This window comes from Hevea brasiliensis, chromosome 10, assembly GCF_030052815.1.
Source record: "Hevea brasiliensis isolate MT/VB/25A 57/8 chromosome 10, ASM3005281v1, whole genome shotgun sequence".
NCBI lineage: Eukaryota > Viridiplantae > Streptophyta > Magnoliopsida > Malpighiales > Euphorbiaceae > Hevea > Hevea brasiliensis.
The window spans coordinates 95,264,339-95,285,346 of record NC_079502.1 but is presented as its reverse complement, the minus strand read 5'-3'; the positions used below and the strand labels follow the sequence as shown (position 1 = coordinate 95,285,346).

General features: G+C 29.7%; 1 protein-coding gene across 3 annotated transcripts; it reads right to left on the bottom strand.

The window, feature by feature from the left end:
* Positions 1 to 434: 434 nt before the first annotated feature.
* Positions 435 to 5,929, bottom strand: LOC110662924 (triacylglycerol lipase OBL1). 3 transcript variants are annotated; one of them, XM_058154485.1, is made up of 6 exons: positions 5,455 to 5,928; positions 3,558 to 3,751; positions 3,403 to 3,436; positions 2,692 to 3,314; positions 1,515 to 1,817; positions 435 to 593 (listed from the first exon to the last, which is right to left on the bottom strand). In XM_058154485.1, exons 1-5 carry the CDS (start codon positions 5,759 to 5,761, stop codon positions 1,539 to 1,541), a joined length of 1,437 nt encoding a protein of 478 aa, XP_058010468.1. In that variant the 5' UTR covers positions 5,762 to 5,928; the 3' UTR covers positions 435 to 593; positions 1,515 to 1,538. The 3 variants fall into 3 exon arrangements, with proteins under 3 accessions (XP_058010468.1, XP_021677787.2, XP_021677786.2); XM_021822095.2 differs by lacking the exon at positions 435 to 593 and having other exon boundaries at positions 1,371 to 1,817; positions 2,692 to 2,969; positions 3,078 to 3,314; positions 5,455 to 5,929; XM_021822094.2 differs by lacking the exon at positions 435 to 593 and having other exon boundaries at positions 1,371 to 1,817.
* Positions 5,930 to 21,008: the final 15,079 nt, after the last annotated feature.

Below are 21,008 nucleotides of genomic sequence, written 5' to 3'. Positions count from 1 at the left end.
ATTGTTTTATATGAAAATGTTATTATATTCACGAATTTTAACCTTATTTGGGTGTCTAAATATGTAGTCATTTACACATATTATGCCCAATTGAGTAATAATTCTGGATATATATATATATATATATATATATATATATATATATATATATATATATATATATATATATTTATATGTATATGGATCCTAAATAAATAAGAGGTGCATATATTTAGTTTCCCTCAATCAACTTCTGTTAAACAGAATGCCGGTCATTATTTACTTAAAGCATGCGATTTATGATTATTACATTCTTAACAATAACTAATTAATGTAAAGTGAAAGTTAATCAAATGATGTGTGAGGAGTGGACTAACCAAATACCTCGTAAAGCATTCAAGAAGAGCATAAGCCATATCTCAACCACTGATCCAAGCTATGACATTGGCTTGGCCACAGATTGCAGAAGCTTCTGCGCAAAGAGGGAGAGGAACATAAGCCATTTGCGAAGAAGAATGTTCTTCTGCTCATTGGGATAGTCCACGAATGCTGGCTTCTCCATGCCATTGTTCAATAAGATGCAAAAGAGTTTGAAAAAACGCACTTTCTCCGGTCTGAGTAGCATAAAATCAAATTTCAGGGAACTAGTGATGAGACTCCATGGATGCACAAAATGTTTTGGGGTACTCTTGAATTTTATGTCCGCTAGCTCCATTTTTAGAGTTCAAATACACATATATCCTATTAGAGGTATTTGGTTGTCCAATGCGTAAAGCTAGATACGACTTGTCGTGAAAAATGCATGGTTTGGCTAGCTGTTGATATATGCTTAGCTTATTAAACTTTTGTTAAAATCAGCTTAATTGATCAGAAACTTTCAATGATCCATATATATTAGGGAATGCATGGTTTTTATTCCATGTATTTATATTGCTTTGTTATTAAGTAATTAAATGCATGTAAAATTAATTAGTTCCAACATCACTTAACCGTACTATATATATATATATATTAAAAGATTCAATGGCCTGCTTTCCAAATGTGTGCAAATTAAGCATCATGAATTGCTTCCATGCACGTCGGGTAAACTATGCCAGATGTTTTGGTAGTGTAAGTAGCTTTGGACTAAATCGAATCCAGTTAGATTTTTATTGTTTGGGCTCAAGCTGGCCCAATTTGAAATTTTGGCACAAATATAATTTTCATTCAGCAGCAAGCTGGTTCTAGCAATACAAGCAATCCAGCGTTGCTCAAGAAATTCTACCAAATTAAAATCTTAGTAGATTTTATCAATTTTCTGATACGTTAATCTTCTATCGAATGATTAAGTGCATAAATGAGGCCACATATTTTAGTGTAGGAAAGAAAGATGATATGCATTTGGCTTACTTGGAGTGGAATTAAAATGTAATTAACAGAATTCTGAACTTTCTGATTGGAGGTTGCAAATTGCATGCAAAAGCATTTTATAGTTTTCTTATTTTAGTAGGGGATTAGAGAAGTGAGGGCTTAAATCTGCTATGTGAATGATATACCTTGAGCCACTGAACTAAATCAGGCTAAGCAAAATCATTTTGTGGTTGCTCATGAGGTGGATGAAATACTTCTACAGGTCCCAAACGAGTAGCATTAACATAATCTTGAGGACAATGAGGTGGTACGCCAGGGATTGCCAAGCCAATTAACCTAAACAGTCGCATGAACCACCCTTCTCTATACTCTGGTCCCTTTGTGTATAAAATTGTGAAGCTTCTTATTAGCTCCATAAATGCGTTTATCATCATGGGTATTGCCCTCAATGGCGAGAAGTAATTCTTGTTTGGTTCTTCTGCAACAACCTACAATATTCATTCATCAAACCATAATCATTATAATATTTCTATATCTCTAATTAGATGTTAATCGTGTTAACTAATAATTTAACTTTTATATATGAGATGATCATTACCAATACAACATCCAATATATATATCTTCTCTGATAATAATGACACACATGCTTTGAAGAAGTCAATTATAACTTAATTATATATATTATAATCTTGGTTGGTTTAGCTAATATTCATTATGATTGTGATTAGTGATTAGTGATTACATATAAATAATGAAAGAGCTATTCTACAGCATGAAAATAAAATATTTTAAAAATATGCGTTATTTATTTATTTATTAAGCATAAAATATTCATAATATACAGTAATTATTTATTTTTTTAATGCAATACTTCAGTTAATAATTAAAGTGGTTGGCTGATAGAGTATATATATATATATATATATATATATATATATATATATATATATATATATATATATATATATTGTTTATTTTATATATATTGTGAAGGATGTTCCTCTCGTGAACATGCGACTTGATGTTTTGTCCTTCTCTGCTGGCAGTAGGACAATCTTGACATAGGGATATCGAACTTAAATGTTAAATTTTTAATTAGATCTTCAGGACATCCAATTTAAAATTTCCAAGTGGGTACACAAGCTTTTTATTTTTAATTATGTGCTTGCACAATCCCACATAAGAATATAGTGCATGAAATGTGAACGCAGAGTTAAATAATAATTATACTCGTCTAATATAGATTTAAATATAACAGATATATTATTAAGCTAATTAAAAATCATTAATAATTTTTTAGCTATTCTAAAAGATGGAAATGAATTGAAAAGAATTATAATAAGAAGAGAGGCATACGTACCTGTGGTTGATAGTGCCTGTCATAGTAGATGCAGGTCCCAAAATGCTTGAACATAAGTGCAGAATCATCATAGGGCAACCTGGGAACCATGTCATTACTGTAAACAAACCTGTAATAAGGAATACGATTCTCTTTTAAATTACTTTCCATGTGTAGTCCAAATCTTTCATCTCCAACCCTAGGCTGCCCAAATGTATAAACACCTTCCAATCTCTCCAGCAACATCTTCTCACCATGATATGCCAAAACTGCTGGAAAGAGAATTGCTAGTGCCCCACCTAAACTATGACCAGTTAATATATACTTTGCTCCATCATTTTTGGATAATATTTCTCTCAAGATTTCTCTAATGGCATAGTAGGCCAAGGGAGTCTTACGAGTAGTACCATTGTTTTCAATGCATTCCTTAGGCCAACCGATGCTCTTCTGTAACCCTAAGGCTTTCATGAAACCACCATGGATCCTTCCTATGTCTTTAAGTTCATACCAGGAGATATCGAAGTCAGAACACCAAGCATCTGCATCGAATGGTTCGGTGCCCCTAAAGGCTACAACAACTGTGTCTTGCTCATTTGTTTTATCACGAAATAGAAAGACTTGGGTTGTGGGTTTTTCTTGGTAATCTGCATTGTTTGATCATATATGTAATATATTCGTTGGAATACATGTAGAAATTTGAAACTAATGGAATCTTGAATTTAGGTTGCTTACCATTCCAGTAGTTATAAAATCCCAAGAACTCCATCTGCATAACATTAATTAATTTACACATTGACATCAATGAATTATTTATATATATATATATATATATATATATATATATATATATATATATATACACGCACGCACACACAAAACCATAATACCTTCCAGTGCTCATTGACTATGGTTCGAAGGTAGGCCTCGTTCTCATAAGAAGCTTTAGAAGCCATCATAGAGAGAGCTGCATGGTATCTTGCATCTCCACGTTTGATGTTTTTGTCCAACTCAAGTCGCTTGTCGAAATTTCCAATAAACGAAATGAAAGTTGCTGATGTTTTATCAGGAATCACCACCTTCCCTAAGCATCATTAATAGCCCATCACCAATTAGTACTTCAGATAATATTAACAAGAAAAATGAATATATATATATATATATATATATATATATATATATATATATATATATAATTAGATATGCAATAATGATCATGTGCTGGCACATAGAACCAATCATGGTCCGATTCAGGATCAAAATTAGATGAAAAATGGGTTATGTAAAATCGGTGTTGAATTAGATCGGATTGAAATCAATTTATAAACCCTTTTTCTTAACTTTTTTTAAAAATAAAAGTTTAAAATTTAACTATTAAATTTAATTAAAATCAAATTAAACCAAATTAAAATTCAAATTAAAGAAAAAGAAGACCTTACAATTTAATTTTGATTTTGATTCTGCTACAGAAAGTAGGGCGGTGGCCACCACTACTGATATATGCCTTCACAGCAGTTCAGAATAAAATGACTTTTCTTGGAAGCTAAGTCACTATTATATTACACTGAGTAAAGCTTCAGCAATCCTTTTCTACTTGTCCCCATCATAGCTTAAATATTTTTCTGATATATTTATGCAACAATATGGTAAAATTGACGAATTCATCTAATACATATTCATGCTTTTGAGCTGTATAAGATAATTGAGTATATAAGGGGGCCAGGTTGTTCCCCAATGAAATCATGCAAGGTTCTACTTGTCCACATCATAGAGCACAAGGGGAGCATAATTATCTCTAAGAACAAGAAATAAAGCATAATTAATGGGTTCTCCTTCCCATTACTTTATCTCTCTCTCAAATTGCCACTAATTACACAAGTAACTAAACTGACATAAATTAAATTAAAACAGGGTGCAAATGCCGATACCCTTAAATTAATAATATATATATATATATATATATATATATATATATATATATATTATAAGCTACACTTATATTAATATAAATGCTTCAGGCTTGACGCACTACAATCCAAGTGGAAATTCTAAAAATTAATTACTTATTTGTAAAAGTACATAATGGAAAATACATTCACGATCTTATATGAGAATTGATTTTGTAATTATTAAATTAAATATTTATATTAAGATTTATATAAAATTAATTAAAAAATATATAATAAATATATAAATTTGAATATATATATTTAATATAATAATTGCATAACTATGCTTTATATAAAATGGAGTTTATAATATTAATAAATACACCGGACAGAATACACAGCTTGGAATAATGCCAATTACAGGACTTCCATATACACATGATCCATTTGTCAAAGATATGCCAGCTTGCATTTAGATGGCTTATTTGACTAAATAATGACACCACTAAAATTATACTCTAGCGAATTTTTTTTATTTATAAGGGATTTATTATAAATTTAAAATATAAAATATATAATAAAATTTATTTATTAAATATATAAATCTGATATAATTTCCCATATTCCTGCTCTTCTTTCCCTAAAAAAGCCCCTTTAATTTTCTTTTGGCAACTCGAAGAATGATGATCTTTTATTTTTATAGGGAAAGATGGATATATTCTGATCTTTATTTTTGTATAATGCTAGATATTCTATTACTGTAATTATTACTTAAGAGAGAAAATTTTATTTAAGATATGGTATGACTTAATAGTATTTATAAATAAAATTTATTTATTTACTCTAAAAACAGTTAAAAAATGTGTATATATTGAAAAATATAGAAGATGAGACTGACCTCTTAAGACGTTGTAAAGGAGCCTGAAAAAGTTTCCATTGCTTGACAAAAGGTTGAGCCACATCTCCACTAGCGAACCAAGAAATGACAATGGCTTGGAAGAGAATTGCAGCATCTTCTGAACCACAATGGAGATAAATATGAGCCATCGATGCTCCAAACTATTCTCCTCCTTGGCTTTAGCACTGTCAACGAATTTTCTTTTCTCTATGTCACTGGAAAATAAGATGTGAATGAGATCCAAGAATTTTACTTCTTCAGGCTTTAAGATCATGTAACTGCTCGAAAAACCTTTATCACATTCCATTGCTGATCAAGTAAGCCACAAAAATGGGCCGAAGAGAAAGGAAATTAAGGAGGCTGTTGCTTCTGTTACTGCTTCTACACGACTCTTAGAACATTATATAGAGAGATAATAGAAAGAGAGAAAGGGAATAAGAGAGAAGGGACGAAGAAGGAGATGGATTCTTTTCTCTGAATTTTTTTTCCGAGGATTCTTTTCTCTGTATTACCTAAAGAAATGAAAAGAATAGTATTTTTGTTAGCTGTCCTACTCATCGGTTTTGGTTGGTTGGTTAAGTATTTTTCCCCGCTTTAGTTTAGATATAACGATTCTTGAAAGTAGGGTGTGATTAATATTTAATAGGTTGGGTACAATTATGAAAATCATCCATTTGAATTTGTATGGAGTAATATTTACATGGCTACTCAAACTCATCTTAAATAAAATTTATCTTTAATTATTTAAATTCGTTTCAAATTTAATTATTGTTATTTGAATAATAAATAAACTCATTTAATTTATATATTTTAATTAATAATTTACATAAAATATATTTTTAATTAATAATTTATATTTCAAAAAATTAATAATTTTATAAAATATTTAAATTTTATTTATTTAAAATATAATATATAAAAAATATATATTTTATATTTGATTAATTATTTATATAAAGTAATAGATATTTAAGATGTAAAATCTAAACTTGATTCAGATCGAATAATATTATTATTTAAATATAAATTTAATTATATATTATCTAAATACAGCTTATTAAGATTCGATTATATTGAATGCCCACAAATACTTAGATTATTGTCATCCTATTAATAGGCTCCCACTAAAAAATTTCCCACAAGTTCTATCCCTATTTATTAAAGTTAAAACTTGAATGAAAAATATTGAATGTAATTAATTACAAATTTATTCATAATTTCACATCTATTCGATAAAAAGTGGAATCAAAGGCATTCATTGAAAGATCAAAAAAGTATATTTTCACATGCTGATTATACTTTATTTAATTGAATATAATTGAATTGACTTGACTTTCCAGAAAGTGCAAGACACTTGGAAGGATAAGTGGAGGATGCTTCACAACGATGGCAGGGAAACCCTTTAGCACACTCCAAGAAAATGGTACCAAATCATAGGGAAAGAGTATAAGTAATGTATTTGTATGAGCACTTAGCATTGAGCAAAGAGGAGACTTTTGATGATGGTGATTGTAGAATTTAATATTACATTTGAGTGCAAGCATAAGATAGGTTATAGCAATTTTTTAACCTTATTATTCCTCTTTCATTTAGGTGAAAAATCCCTATCATGTGTTTCAATCCTCCCACAAAATATATCAATAAATTTTAAATAATATAAAAAAAAATTTCAAGTTTGTAACATTTTGACTATGAACTCCAATCAAAATTAAGTCAATAAAAAATATTAATCAGTATGTATTTAGACAAATAAAAAATTATTAATTAAAATATTATCAATATATTAATCATTCATTAATTTAATTATATGTTGTGTCACCCAAAGCCGAAAAGAAAAAGGCTTAACTCAATGTCGTTTTGAAAGCTAAGGGTTTTATTTGTAAGAAGACTCCTGCAACTTCAGTTCAATGCGCCCTCTCGCAACAACACTCAAGTGATTTATAAGGCTCCATTGCCAGTTGAAAATGTACTTTTTAAAGACGACAATTTAAAAAAAAAATTAAAATTTTTATGATTAAAATATATTAAATTTAATTGAAATTATTTTTCTTACTATACCATAAATATTTTCATAATAGAAAATTTTGCCTCAATGCACAACATTTTCTTCTTTGAAAGGAAACTCTAGTTTTTAGAAAGTCTTTTTTAGTTCTTAGATGGTTTCTTTTCATTTTTACTAGTTTTCTTTAGTTTCTAATATGAAGTCATAGTACTCCACTTTCAAATGGGGCTTTTTGTTGGATTTCTACGGGGGCTTCCATATTGTAATCAACTCCCTTGCTGTGTGTTGTGAAGCTTTTCGGAGCATTGTTGGTTGGCAGATTCAAAAGTAGACACCGTATGAGTCACCTGTGCCTAACCCTTTCCCGGTTTATCCGGACATGGTCCAAGTCCCTGCTTTGATCTGGTGGTTGCTGCATTTTCCCGTTTGCCATCTAACTTTGAAAGGGTGAGCATGAAGGCTTTTGGATCAAATGGGTGCTCATGCACTCCATCTGATATTAATATGCATCTCCCTCTATGTGAGTTTTCTAAGCTACCTGTTGTTCTCCTTCAAAAGCTTTTGAAGTGCTGCCGGTGAAGAGTCAATGGCTAGATTGATGAATGAAGAAAGTTGCTGATGAAAATATTCTTCGGATCAACTCGGTTAGTCTAGGAAATCCTTTGGGTTTGGATCTCTAGGCTTGGGTTAAAATTAATGTGGTTTTGTATAACTTGGCCTTGTAAACTTATTTCATCAATGAAATATCTATTTTGATTAAAAAAAAAAAAAACTTTAATTGCTTATCGATCAATGAAAAACGTGTAGTCCAATGAAAAAAAAAGGATAATGTTTTCAAGAATTATTTAAATTCCTAATAAATTATAAAAAAAAATTGATTAAATAATATTAGAAATAAGCATGAATTAAATTTTGATTTAATAAAAAAAAGTGTTATCTTCGTGACTATAAGTTTACAAGTTTCAATGAGAATCGAGTTAATAAAATAATTAAAAAAAAATTGCCAGTACGCTGGACCAGCAGCGTTAGCTATATATATATAATTAAGAGATCAAATAGATTCATAATTAATATTAATTAAAAGATATTTAAAAATATAAAATATCTTATTTATTTTTTATATTTTTTAAAGTAAAATTTTTTTTTATTCTTTACTTTTTCCTCTTTCAATTCTCTTTTTAATTACATTATTTTTTTTAACAAATAGTAGTAAATTATGCTTTAATTTAAAAAAAACAAATTAAACTTATTTTTTACGTTTATTTTCTCTACACACATTGAAAAAAAAAATTATTATATACTTAATATTTAAATTTTACTTTTGAAAATTTATTTTAATTTTACTTTATTAAAGCTTTAAATAGTGCAATTCATATGAACTTTTTCCTTTAGTCCATATTTGTGATGAAACAATTTTCTCTTAGCCAATATTTATCGTTTGGAGACTTTTTTATTTTTTTCTCAACTCTGTATCAATTGACAAAAATCATATATATTACATAAAATGTGTAAGGTACAATATGCCAAATTTTTTACCCTTTAATCTGGCTAGTTTAGTTAAAAAAAAAAAATACTCCCAGTTAATGTTAAGATTAATTTTAATTAAATCAAATTATTCATCTCACTTTTAATTTTAATTTTTGACTTTAATTATAATTAATTATTTGATTTTTAAACAAAAATGATTTTAATTTAAATTAAATTAATTAATTATTATTCAATTTAAAATTAATTTAAATTTGATATATGATACGAAATTGAATTAGACAGTGATAAATAAATTGATATGCTTGTTTGGTTTGAGTAAACATAATGAATCTATATGAATTTAATTTAATATATGTTTTAGTCAATCAAATAAATTGAGCATGTGGCATGTCACATTGATTGTATTAATTACAAAATTATAATTTAATTGATTCAATTTAATATATATTTGAGTCAGCTGAATCAATTTGAGTATTTGACATGTCATATTGATTATATATTTTAGTCAATTAAGCTTTTAATTGAGTCAATTGAATCAATTGATTACGTGCAAAGTCACATTAATTATATATATTTAAGTCAATTGCGAAATTATAATTCAATTGATTTAATTGAATGTATATATTAGAGTCAACTGAATTAATTTGAATATGTTACAGTTACATTAATCATATATTTTAGTCAATTGAGTCTTGAATTGAGTCAATTAAATCAAATTGATTATGTGTAATGTCACACTAATTATATATATTTGAGTCAATTGTAAAAATTATAATTTAATTTGATATATATTTGAGCCAATTGAATCAATTATAGTATGTGACATGTCACATTGATTATATATAATTGAGTCAATTACGAAAATTATCATTTAACTGATTCAATTGAATATATATTTAAATCAATCGAATCAATTTGAGTATGTAACATGTCACTTTAATCATTTATTTTAGTCAATTGAGCTTTTAATTGAGTTAATTGAATCAACTAATTATGTGTAAAATCACATTGATCACATATGTTTGAGTCAATTATAACAATTATCATTTAATTGATTCAATTAAATATATATTTAAATCAATTGAATCATTTTTTAGTATATGACATATCACATTTATCATATACTATAGTCAATTAAACATTTAATTGAGTAAATTGAATCAACTAATTATGTACAATATCACATTAATCATATATATTTTAGGTTAATTGTGATAATTATCATTTAAATGATTCAATTAAATATATATTTTACTTAATTGAATTAATTGAGTACGTGACATATCACATTGATAATATATTTTAGTTAATTGAATCAATTGAGTATGTGACATGTTATATTGATCGTATATTTTTTTGTCAATTGAGCCCTTAATTGAGTAGATTAAATCAATTGATTATGTAATATGTCACATTATATCTATTGATTATATATATTTTGAGTCGATTGAATCAACTGACCATATATATTTTGAGTCAATTGTGACGATTATTATTTAAATGATTCAATTGAATATATTTTAGTTAATTGAATCAATTGAGCATGTAACATGTCACATTATGTGACATTATTCATATATATTTGGATCAACTATAACAATTATCATTTAAATGATTCAATTGAATATATATTTGATAAATGATTCAATTGAATATATATTCAGTTAACTGAATTAATTAAATATATGACATGTTAAATTGATCTTATATTTTAATGAATTAATTCTTTAATTAATTCAATTAAGTAAAAATATATAATTTATTTACATAAAATATTTTTTTTAATTAAGTCAATTGAATTCATTTAAAATTATAATATTAATTAATTATTTATTATTATATATATATTAATCGAATCAATTTAATCGATTTATATTGTTAATTTAATTGAGTTAATTTGATCAATTTAAATTCATATTGATCATTTGTTTCATCGTAATAAAGTAATATATATCATACTTTTTTAACATTAATTTACACATTAAAATAAAAATAAATAAATAAAAATATATTTTTATTTTTATTTTTAATTTTTTTTAATTTACATAAATAACTTTTTTTTCTAAATGTGTAAACTTAGTTTAAAAAAAAAGAAGAAACCGTTGATTAAACAAAAGAGAAGAGAGAGAAAGTAAATGAAACTTTTAATTTGTATTGAAATATGTAGCTATAATAAATATAATAGACACAATTTAAAATTTAAATTTCAAATTTTTATATTCTCCCATAAAAATAATCTAAAGGATATTTTAGTAAAATAATTTAATTTTTATATATAAAATAACTTTATTATTTTTATTGTTTTACATTTAATGTAAATTCACTTAAGTCCTCAAGCTTTTTCATATATATATATATATATATATATATATATATATATATATATATATATATATATATATATATAGTACAAATAGATTACATAAAATACATTAGAGCTTGGATATATAGCTAACCCTTTGAAATTAGTGGGCTAAAAAGCCTGATTGTATGGCATTTGCTGCTTTTACAATTTAGTACAACCAGGCCCTAATTGTGGGATCTGCTTCCCAGCAAAACCCTCCACATTTTTCATTGATAACTTTAGAGATTTTTGGCCCATTTTGTTTGTTCAAAAGGCCTAAGCAAATATTATTTATTGATTGTTTCATGTTTTTGAGATTTTTGGTCCACCATAAATTAGATAAACAAAAGCCTAAGCAAATATTATTTATTGATTGTTTCATGTTTTTGAGATTTTTGGTCCACCATAAATTAGGTAAGTCCAGCCCAAGAAACCCCTGTAATTAATCACCTCAAATCATGCTTGTTCTAATAATGTTATAATTAATATTTAAGTGTTTAAATTTTAAAATAGATGAAAATATATCTAAATTTTTTATTTTTTCACACTTTCACTTTTTATTTTTATTAATTTAACTATTAGTTAATAAAATAAAAAATAATTAATGAAGTACTAAAATATTAATAATGATAAAAATTTAAGAAAAATATTTATAATGACAAAATTTATAAATGACATAATAATTTATCATTAGGGTATTAAGGTATTGTTACTTTTCATTAAGGAAAAAAATTGAAAAAAAAAAAGAAAGTGCATAATAAAATCAAAATTTAATAAAAAAATTTATTTTTTTAAAATAAAATTTTTAAATATTAATTATGATATAATATAAAAATGAAAAATTATTTTATTCAATTATTAATTTATTTTTGCCGCAGAAGAGAGAAGATATATATAGTATTGGCAGAGTGATTAATTAATTATTGGAAATATTTTGTCAGATATGAAAAATTTTAATTCATCTCACCTTGCATAGGGGACATGGAAAAGAAAGAAATTGGTCCAAAGACATTAGATCCAGCTGCCCCTTATAAAGAGAGCACTCCTGCCAAGATCTAATCCAACCAACCATTTTATTGTCCCCATTCAAATCATGTAAAATAAAATAATATAATTTTTTTTCCTTCCTCATATTTATCAACCTATGTTCAAATCATTTAATTTTATTTGACCAATCTGCATTTACATATAGCCATGCTAACAACATTACAACAACAGCACCTCTCTTACTTCTTCTGCATAAAAATTAATTTTACTAATTATAACTTTTAACTTTTAATTTTTATTTTATAACTTTTAATTTCTCTTATTTAAATATTTAAAGAAATAAAATTAATTTTTTACACAATTAATATTTATGCGAGAGATTAATTCAACAGATATTTGATGTTGTGTATCCGCAAGCGCATGGGTCACAGTAGTATAGTTTTAAAAATGATATCGATCCCACAGGGAATTGTGCCTAAATTGGAAATAAAAGTATAAGCTAATTAGAATGACAAAATTTAAAGATGTAAAATGAAATTTAAAATTAAAATTGGTATTTGAGGAATTTAAACTAAATCAAATAATTAACTAAAATTAATTAAACTAGATTACCAAAAATTAATTTGAAATTTCTATTTATGAAATTGAGAGGAATTAAATCTAAATTCAATAAAAATTAAAGTGATTCTAGAGATTGGATTTTCCATATTGTTTGCATGTGGTTTATCCCTAATTTAGCCAAACACATGAGAATTGCAATTTTGAGGGAAATCAATTCTTAGTTCTTTGAAACCTTTTTCAAGCATTTCAAAGTTGGTTTTCATTAAATCAAACCCTGTTTTCACGGTATTTCAAACCTAACAAAAACCCAATTAATGCTCTAATTGATTTTGGAAAGTCCCCTTAATTCTCTTAGCTTATCTCTAACACCAAGAAAACAAAGTTTATTGCAAGATTATCTATCCCTAATATTCACTTTTCAGTCCATCTATTAAGGATTAAAGCTTAACTTAATGAGGGCCCATTTATCAAGCAAGGCAACAAGCTCACAAGCAATAAATCAAAATATAACAATCTTCATTTAAATGGCTAAATCAGTTCAAAACCACAATACAAAATAATATTTACAAACCCATATCTAGAATCTCAAACAACTACTCACAAATCATTGTTTTAAGACAAACCCAAGTGTATAGATGAAGAAATAATGGAAATCTAAGTTAAGGAATAGAAAAACCCAGAAGAATGCCGCAGCTAGCCTGGAGAGTGCAGAAAACGGGTTCTGCAGCTGCTGGAAAATGGACAGACGTGCTCCCCCTTTCTCTCTTTCTTTTCTTGTCAAAAATGCCTCCCTTCCTCCTTATGGAAAGAAAAATGATAAAGGAGACTTTATATAGGTGATGGGACTACCCTAGAATGGGTAAAAAGGTGAAAGATTCCAGAGAAAGTGAGGTATAAAATCAGAGTAACGGAAATGCCACATCAGCCATTTCCAGTAAAAATAACATAAACTGAATCGGTTATGTCGCGGGTTGTGTAACAATCTGCCTGAATATCTGATGCTCGACACAACCTGCGACATAAGCTAAATTGGTTGTGCTGCAGGTTGTGTAACTCTCGGCCATTTTTTACTCAACTTCAAAAATTTTTACAATTCAACTCTAATCTCCTCCAAATGGCTACTTTGATCAAAATACACCAAATTTCTCCAAATTTAGCCTACAAAACAAATAAATTCCAAAAATTAGACTAAGAAGTGTGAAAATTATAAAATTGACTAAATATATGCTAATATCTATAATAATAGCTATGAATAAGGGTAAATTATGTGCAAAAATTACTCCTAAATGATGATCTAAAATGCATGCATCAAATTCCCCCATACTCAAACTCTTGCTTGTCCTTAAGCAAAATTTCATTAAAACTCATTTGGAAGGGAATAGAATCAGTCTTTGAAAACACAAAAATCACTAATCCAAACTACCAACTTACCTCTAGCCACCAACATTCCAAATTCCCACCAGCGAAGCACAAAGAATGAAGCAATCACTCTCAACAATTACAAAATAGCTAAGAATTAACCAATCAACCCAAGCAACAAACACCAACCAGCTACAAGAGTCAATTGTGCCAAAACAAACCTAAATGAAATAGATAGCCAATGTGTCTCAAATAGATGGTGAGTAATGTATGGAAGATTATATTGCCAAACCCATATGCAAGCATAAAAGATCTAACTCCACTAATGTAACAAGCATTTTTCAAAGAATCATTAGGTCTTTTTAAGGGTTGTAATGGGGTCAAATAGGGTAAAATTATGGTTAACAAAGAAAGGGAATGAGGTAAACAAAATATGAGAATAATATTAATCATGAAACTCAAAGTGCATCTTTTTTTTTTTCTTTTTTTTATCAAGAGGAAAGAAATTCACAATGAATCTCAAGTGCTATCACAATAAATGGACTACTTTTATAATATATTTTTTTATTTTGTATGCGTCCCTATTTCACGTCACACCCAAAATTACCTTTGGGATATTTTAGTGACCTTTTTTTTTATCAACTTTTCACAATTACTCTAGCACTATTCAAGATGTTTCAATCCTCCAAGTTATTTTTTTTTATTTTTTTTATATCATTATTTATTTTATATTTTTTATGCACTTAATTGCTAAAATATTATTCTCATAAATAGGTGGTAGTGTATAGGTTTAATGGCTAGGTAAATGATTTTGGTTCCAAAGAAATTAGGGAATTAAGGTTCAAGAGGGTTTGCAAGGGTTGAAATGAAATTAAGGTAGGTTAAGGCTAAATGCGAGGTTTAAAATATGAAGGAATGCCTAAATCATATTCTTATCAAATGCAAGTTTAAAAATTTCGCTTTGAAAGATCTAAGATGCTTGTTCTAGGAATGGTGAGACGACAATGACCATTTTCTTCCTTAAAGGCTTATTCCGACAATCAAAAACTCAAAATAACTAATCAGAATCTGCATACCTAGATAAATATATTAATTTTCAGCTATTAAGTAAGAGAAAGAATAATGCTTAAGACTTTGTACCCAGCTGGAACTTTCATTCCACTAACCATCTAAAGGCAAGTTGGATTGCTTGAATAAGCGGCTTATGGAATTCAAAGACTGGTTTAAAAAATTCAAAAATTTTAAATGAATAAATGGAATGCATGAGTGTAAATGTATAGTCAACCTATATGTAACTAAGTATGCATAACTAAGTATATGAAGCTATATGCAGTCTATATAAGTGAATATGTACAAGTATGAAGTAATGAATGAGTATGTCACTATATGCAAATGAAAAAGGAAAAAATAATTTTTGTAAAAGATTTACCCTCTCCCCCATACTCAGAATGAACATTGTCCTCAATGTTAAAAGAGTGCAAGGAATGGGATAAGTTGGCTATATGTGCATAAAGAATTATTACCCTGTTGCATAAGTGATAGCACAACTTGTGTTGAAAGTGACACAAGCTGAGATGAGAATTGTTACCTTATTGAAGTGCAGCCAATTTAATTAAGTAAAATTTGGACAGCTGCTGCACTCATTGTAAAAGAAACAAAGCAATGGAATCCATTAAATCAATTAAACTAAAAAATTTGGAATAGGGAAGTTAAGCTCAAAAATATAGCCATCAAGTATAAATCCGAAGTAGCAAATCAAAGCAAGTGAGCAAAGTACTAAAGATTCAAAAGAAAAATGTTCGTATGAGCAATTAAAAAAAATACTGAATAAGTAAATGGTTCAAGTAAAAGAAAAATAACGCAAGCAAAATAGTAACTAAACAAGTGAAAAACACTAATTAATTAAGCAACGAAAATAAAGACATGAAAAAAATTTTTTTTTTTATAATGGGTTAGTGGGCTTTTGGGCTTGGGCTTGGGGTAGCTGCTGGCCCATTCTGGTGAAGTGAGTTCTTATCCTGCAAAACAAACAGGCGACACAAGTTAGAACATAAGGATAGGGGGGTTGTGTCGCGGGTTGTGCAACAATCTGCCCAAAGTGTGCCCAGCGAACACAAGCGACGACACAAGCAAACCCGGTTATGTCGCAGGTTGTGCAACAATCTGCCCAAAATGTGCCCAGCGAACACAAGCTACGACACAAGCAAACCCAGTTATGTCGCAGGTTGTGCAACAATCTACCCAAAATGTGCCCAGCGAACACAAGTGACGACACAAGCAAAACCGGTTATGTCACAGGTTGTGCAACAATCTGCCCAAAATGTGCCCAGCGAACACAACCGACGACACAAGCAAAACCGGTTATGTCGCAGGTTGTGTAATCTGCTGCCCAAATTTGACCAAATTTCATAGCACCTAAAAAATTGAAACAAATTAGATTTCAAATGATTAAACCTTCATAACATGAATTCTAATTGTTCAACTTGTTATGTTCATCAAATACTCATAAAAAAATAATTTTTCAAAGCACCAATTCACACATCCACATTCAAATAATTTTCTTTTTTAGACCAAGATGACAAGGTTTGGAAAAATTTTCTCTTAAAATAAACAAAAAGGGCAATGAATCCAGCAATATGCACCAGCAAATACTCAACAAAAGAAAGATGAAAATTATAAGTGAACAAATTTAAAACTAAAATTTAAAGCTAAAATTTAAAGCTAAAACTAAAATAAAAATTTTTTATGCTCATTTGCTTGTAATGCATTGCATCCCATCTGCACAAGGAAATTAGAACAATGTTAAACTCTGAATAAGGAGTATAGAAAAACTTAAAACAAATATATATATGAAAGAAATAAAGAATCAATGAAAAATTATGAGTTATGCACAAAAATGCTAAGTTTAGGTCTTTAGCTTGACCATATTCACTCAAGATTTTATGGAGAATGAGAGAGATAGCAGGTTGCTATCTTCTCAATTAGCTCACCAACTGAATTGTCACGACCCAACCTATGGGCCGGACCGGCACTAGGACCTGGGCCAGCCTAAAGCCCCCGAGGCCCGTAGTAAGCCTTAACTATTCATTAACCCAACTCTAAGGCCCATTTGGGCCCAATATCAAGAAAACAAACGGACAGAGTCCGGCCATAAAATGGACTTTCCAACGGGGAGTTTTCGACTCACCCGACCTGTAAACACAATAAACAATCCATTGGGGAGCTCAGCTCACCCTCCACATACTCATCAACATAATAATAAATGGGAGCTCAGCTCCCTCATCCAATCCATCAAACAGACTTAAAATATTAAGTTTACAGGTCCAACATGAATATAATATTACAGACCAATTTCAAATAATTACTGCTAACACATGCGGAAATTCTAGGAGTAATTAAAATTACACAATATTGATAAACAACTGCGAGGTAAAAAGGCAGTTAACCGAACAAAATATCCTCCCGTGGCTTTGTAAAAATTTTTGAACAGAGTGAGCGTTCGACTTAGAGTAAAATATCAATCTTAACTATAATCTCTATAACTATCTCAAACTAATGCAACTGTAGAGTGAAATGCAACATACACAACATTTTCACATCATAACATCAAAAGGTAATTTGGAGCACTCACACACCCTGTAGTATCAATCATAACATATGGGAGCTGATTCCCTATACAGCTCTCTTAAATCCAACATGGTGCCAGCGAATTACTCAAGCTCGGACTTCTACTTAATAACCAAATCGAGGGTCCCAGCGAATTACTCAAGCCGTGACTACCCCTCGAAGGAACGGGTCCCAGCGAATTACTCAAGCCGTGACTACCCCGTCCTATCCATAGTCCACACCACATCACACGCATGCCAACGCACGCATCGCTCCAAATTACCACAACAACATCCATGGTACATCAGATTATGAATGCAACATAAATCGTGCCTAGAGTTTAACTACATAAATATATGCATATAAGTGATGCATGGGCATCTTGAACATATAATAATATCGAAATTATAATTAAAATTAATATTTTACTCAGGACTTGACGACAAATTACTGTGGCGGTGGCGGAGGAAGAAGGCATCGCTCACCTTAAAATCATATTAAATTTATTTAATAAAATCTGACTCAATACAAATAAAGAAAAAGACCAATTACGTCCTAAGTCGTGCCGAAAATCCGGCAGAGTCTCCCCTATACCTAGGACCTACCCAACCTGCAAAAGGGCTAAAAACGCACTTCTATACTCACAATCCATACATCAACAGTTCAATCATATCACACAGCCCCTCCTGGGCCCATCAAATCAATCATCCATCACAATACGCAAAATTTCAATTTAGTCCTTATTATTGATTATTTTTGCAAAAACTGCCCAAATTATCTCTAAAAATTATAAAACTTTTCATCGATGTCTTTAGCAATATTACTAAGCTATTGCAAAAAGAATCGTAATTTTCTAAGCTACCACGAATATTTTATGGATTTTTAATCCTATTTAAGCACTAGAAAATTACGTAAAAACTAGGTTCGGGTTTACCTTTGCCGATTCCGACTTCGGGAACGCGCTTGGGACGTCTGACAATGGGGGCTAGCCAAAACCTCGGTCCAATTCGAAGACTTTTCCGGTAACGGGTCTGTCGGGCCGGAATTTCACAGACCCGGTCAACTGTCGAATTTCCGCGAATTGAGGATACCTACACGAAGCCCAATAATAATATATAAAATCAGGGGTGTTACATGAATAGTGTCTCAACCTTTGTCCATTTACCTTGAAACTACCAGATTTTTCACCAAAAATTTCCACAGCACCATGAGGTAAAACTTTCACAATTTTGAATGGACCTGACCACCTTGATTTTAATTTTCCTGGAAAAAATTTTAACCTTGAATTGAATAAGAGAACCAAATCTCTTTCTTTAAAGTCCTTTTTCTTGATATGCTTATCATGCCATTTTTTAGTTCTTTCTTTATAGATCCTAGCATTTTCATAAGCATCAAGTCTCAATTCTTCTAACTCATCAAGTTACAAAAGTCTTTTATGTCCAGCAGCTTGTAAATCAAAATTGATTGGTCTAATGGCCCAATAAGCTTTATGTTCTAACTCTACGGGCAAATGGCATGATTTCCCAAAAACTAACCTATAAGGTGTAGTTCCTATAGGGGTTATAAATGCTGTTCTATATGCCCAAAGAGTGTCATCTAATTTAAGGGACCAATCTTTTATGGACTTATTGACAGTTTTCTCCAAGATTTGCTTGATTTCTCTATTTGTGATTTCTACTTGGCTATTTGTTTGAGGGTGATATGGTGTGGCAATCCTATGCTTTACCCCATATTTTCTCATTAATTTTTCAAATTGGTGGTTACAAAAATGGCTACCACCATCACTGATTATGGCACGTGGGGCACCAAATCTGGTCAAAATAAATTTTTTCAGAAATTTCACCACAACTTTTGCATCATTGGTAGGTGTAGCAATAGCTTTTACCCATTTAGATACATAATCCACTCCTACCAAGATATATTTATTCCCATAAGAAGATGGAAATGGCCCCATGAAATCAATTCCCCACACATCAAACAATTCAACTTCTAATATGAACTGTTGGGGCATCTTATCTCTCTTGGAAATATTGCCTACCCTTTGGCACCTATCACACTTGCTTACAAAATCTCTCACATATTTAAACATATTAGGCCAATAGAAACCTGATGTCAAGAATTTTTCAACAGTTTTTGAGACACTAAAATGACCACCATATTCAGAGGAATGACAATGGTAAATAACATCATTTATTTCTTCCTCTGGTATACATCTCCTAATTATTCCATCATTACATCTCCTAAACAAAAGAGGTTCTTCCCAAGAATAAAATTTAACATCATGCAAGAATCTTTTCTTTTGCTGCCAAGATAAATCATGTGGTAAGACACCACAAGATAAGAAATTCACAAAATCAGCAAACCATGGAAGTGCAGAATTCAACACATACAACTGCTCATTTATGAAAAACTCATCAATTGGCACAATTTCATCATCTTTATTTTCAGTTTTTATTCTAGAAAGGTGATCAGCCACCACATTCTCAACACCTTTTTTATCTCTTATTTCCAAATCAAATTCTTGAAGTAACAAAATCCATCTAATCAACCTAGATTTAGCTTCTTTCTTGCTCATTAAATACCTTATTGCTGCATGATCAGTGAAAACTATTACCTTTGAGTTGACCAAATAAGAACGAAATTTATTGACTGCAAATACTACCGCAAGGAATTCCTTTTCAGTTGTAGCATAATTAACTTGAGCTTCATCAAGGGTTCGGCTTGCATAGTAAATGGCATAAGGTTTTCTATCTTTCCGCTGGCCAAGGACAGCTCCAACAGCAAACTCGCTTGCATCACACATGATTTCGAATGGCAAAGTCCAATCTGGGGGTTGCATGATAGGAGCTGTTGTTAAGGCCGTCTTCAACCTGAAAAAAGCAACCATACAATCTTGATTAAAATCAAATTTAACATCATGATTCAAAAGATTTGTTAAGGGTTTAGCAAGTTTAGAAAAATCCTGAATAAATCGCCGGTAAAATCCGGCATGTCCAAGAAAATTCCACACTCCTTTGACAGTGGTTGGAGGGGGCATTTTTTCAATAATTTCTATTTTAGCTCTATCCACTTCAATTCCCCTATTTGAGATCAAATGCCCTAAAACGATCCGCTCTTGGACCATAAAGTGGCATTTCTCCCAATTCAACACCAGGTCATTTTCAGCGCATCTCTGCAAGATTTTAGACAAATTAGTCAAGCATGAAT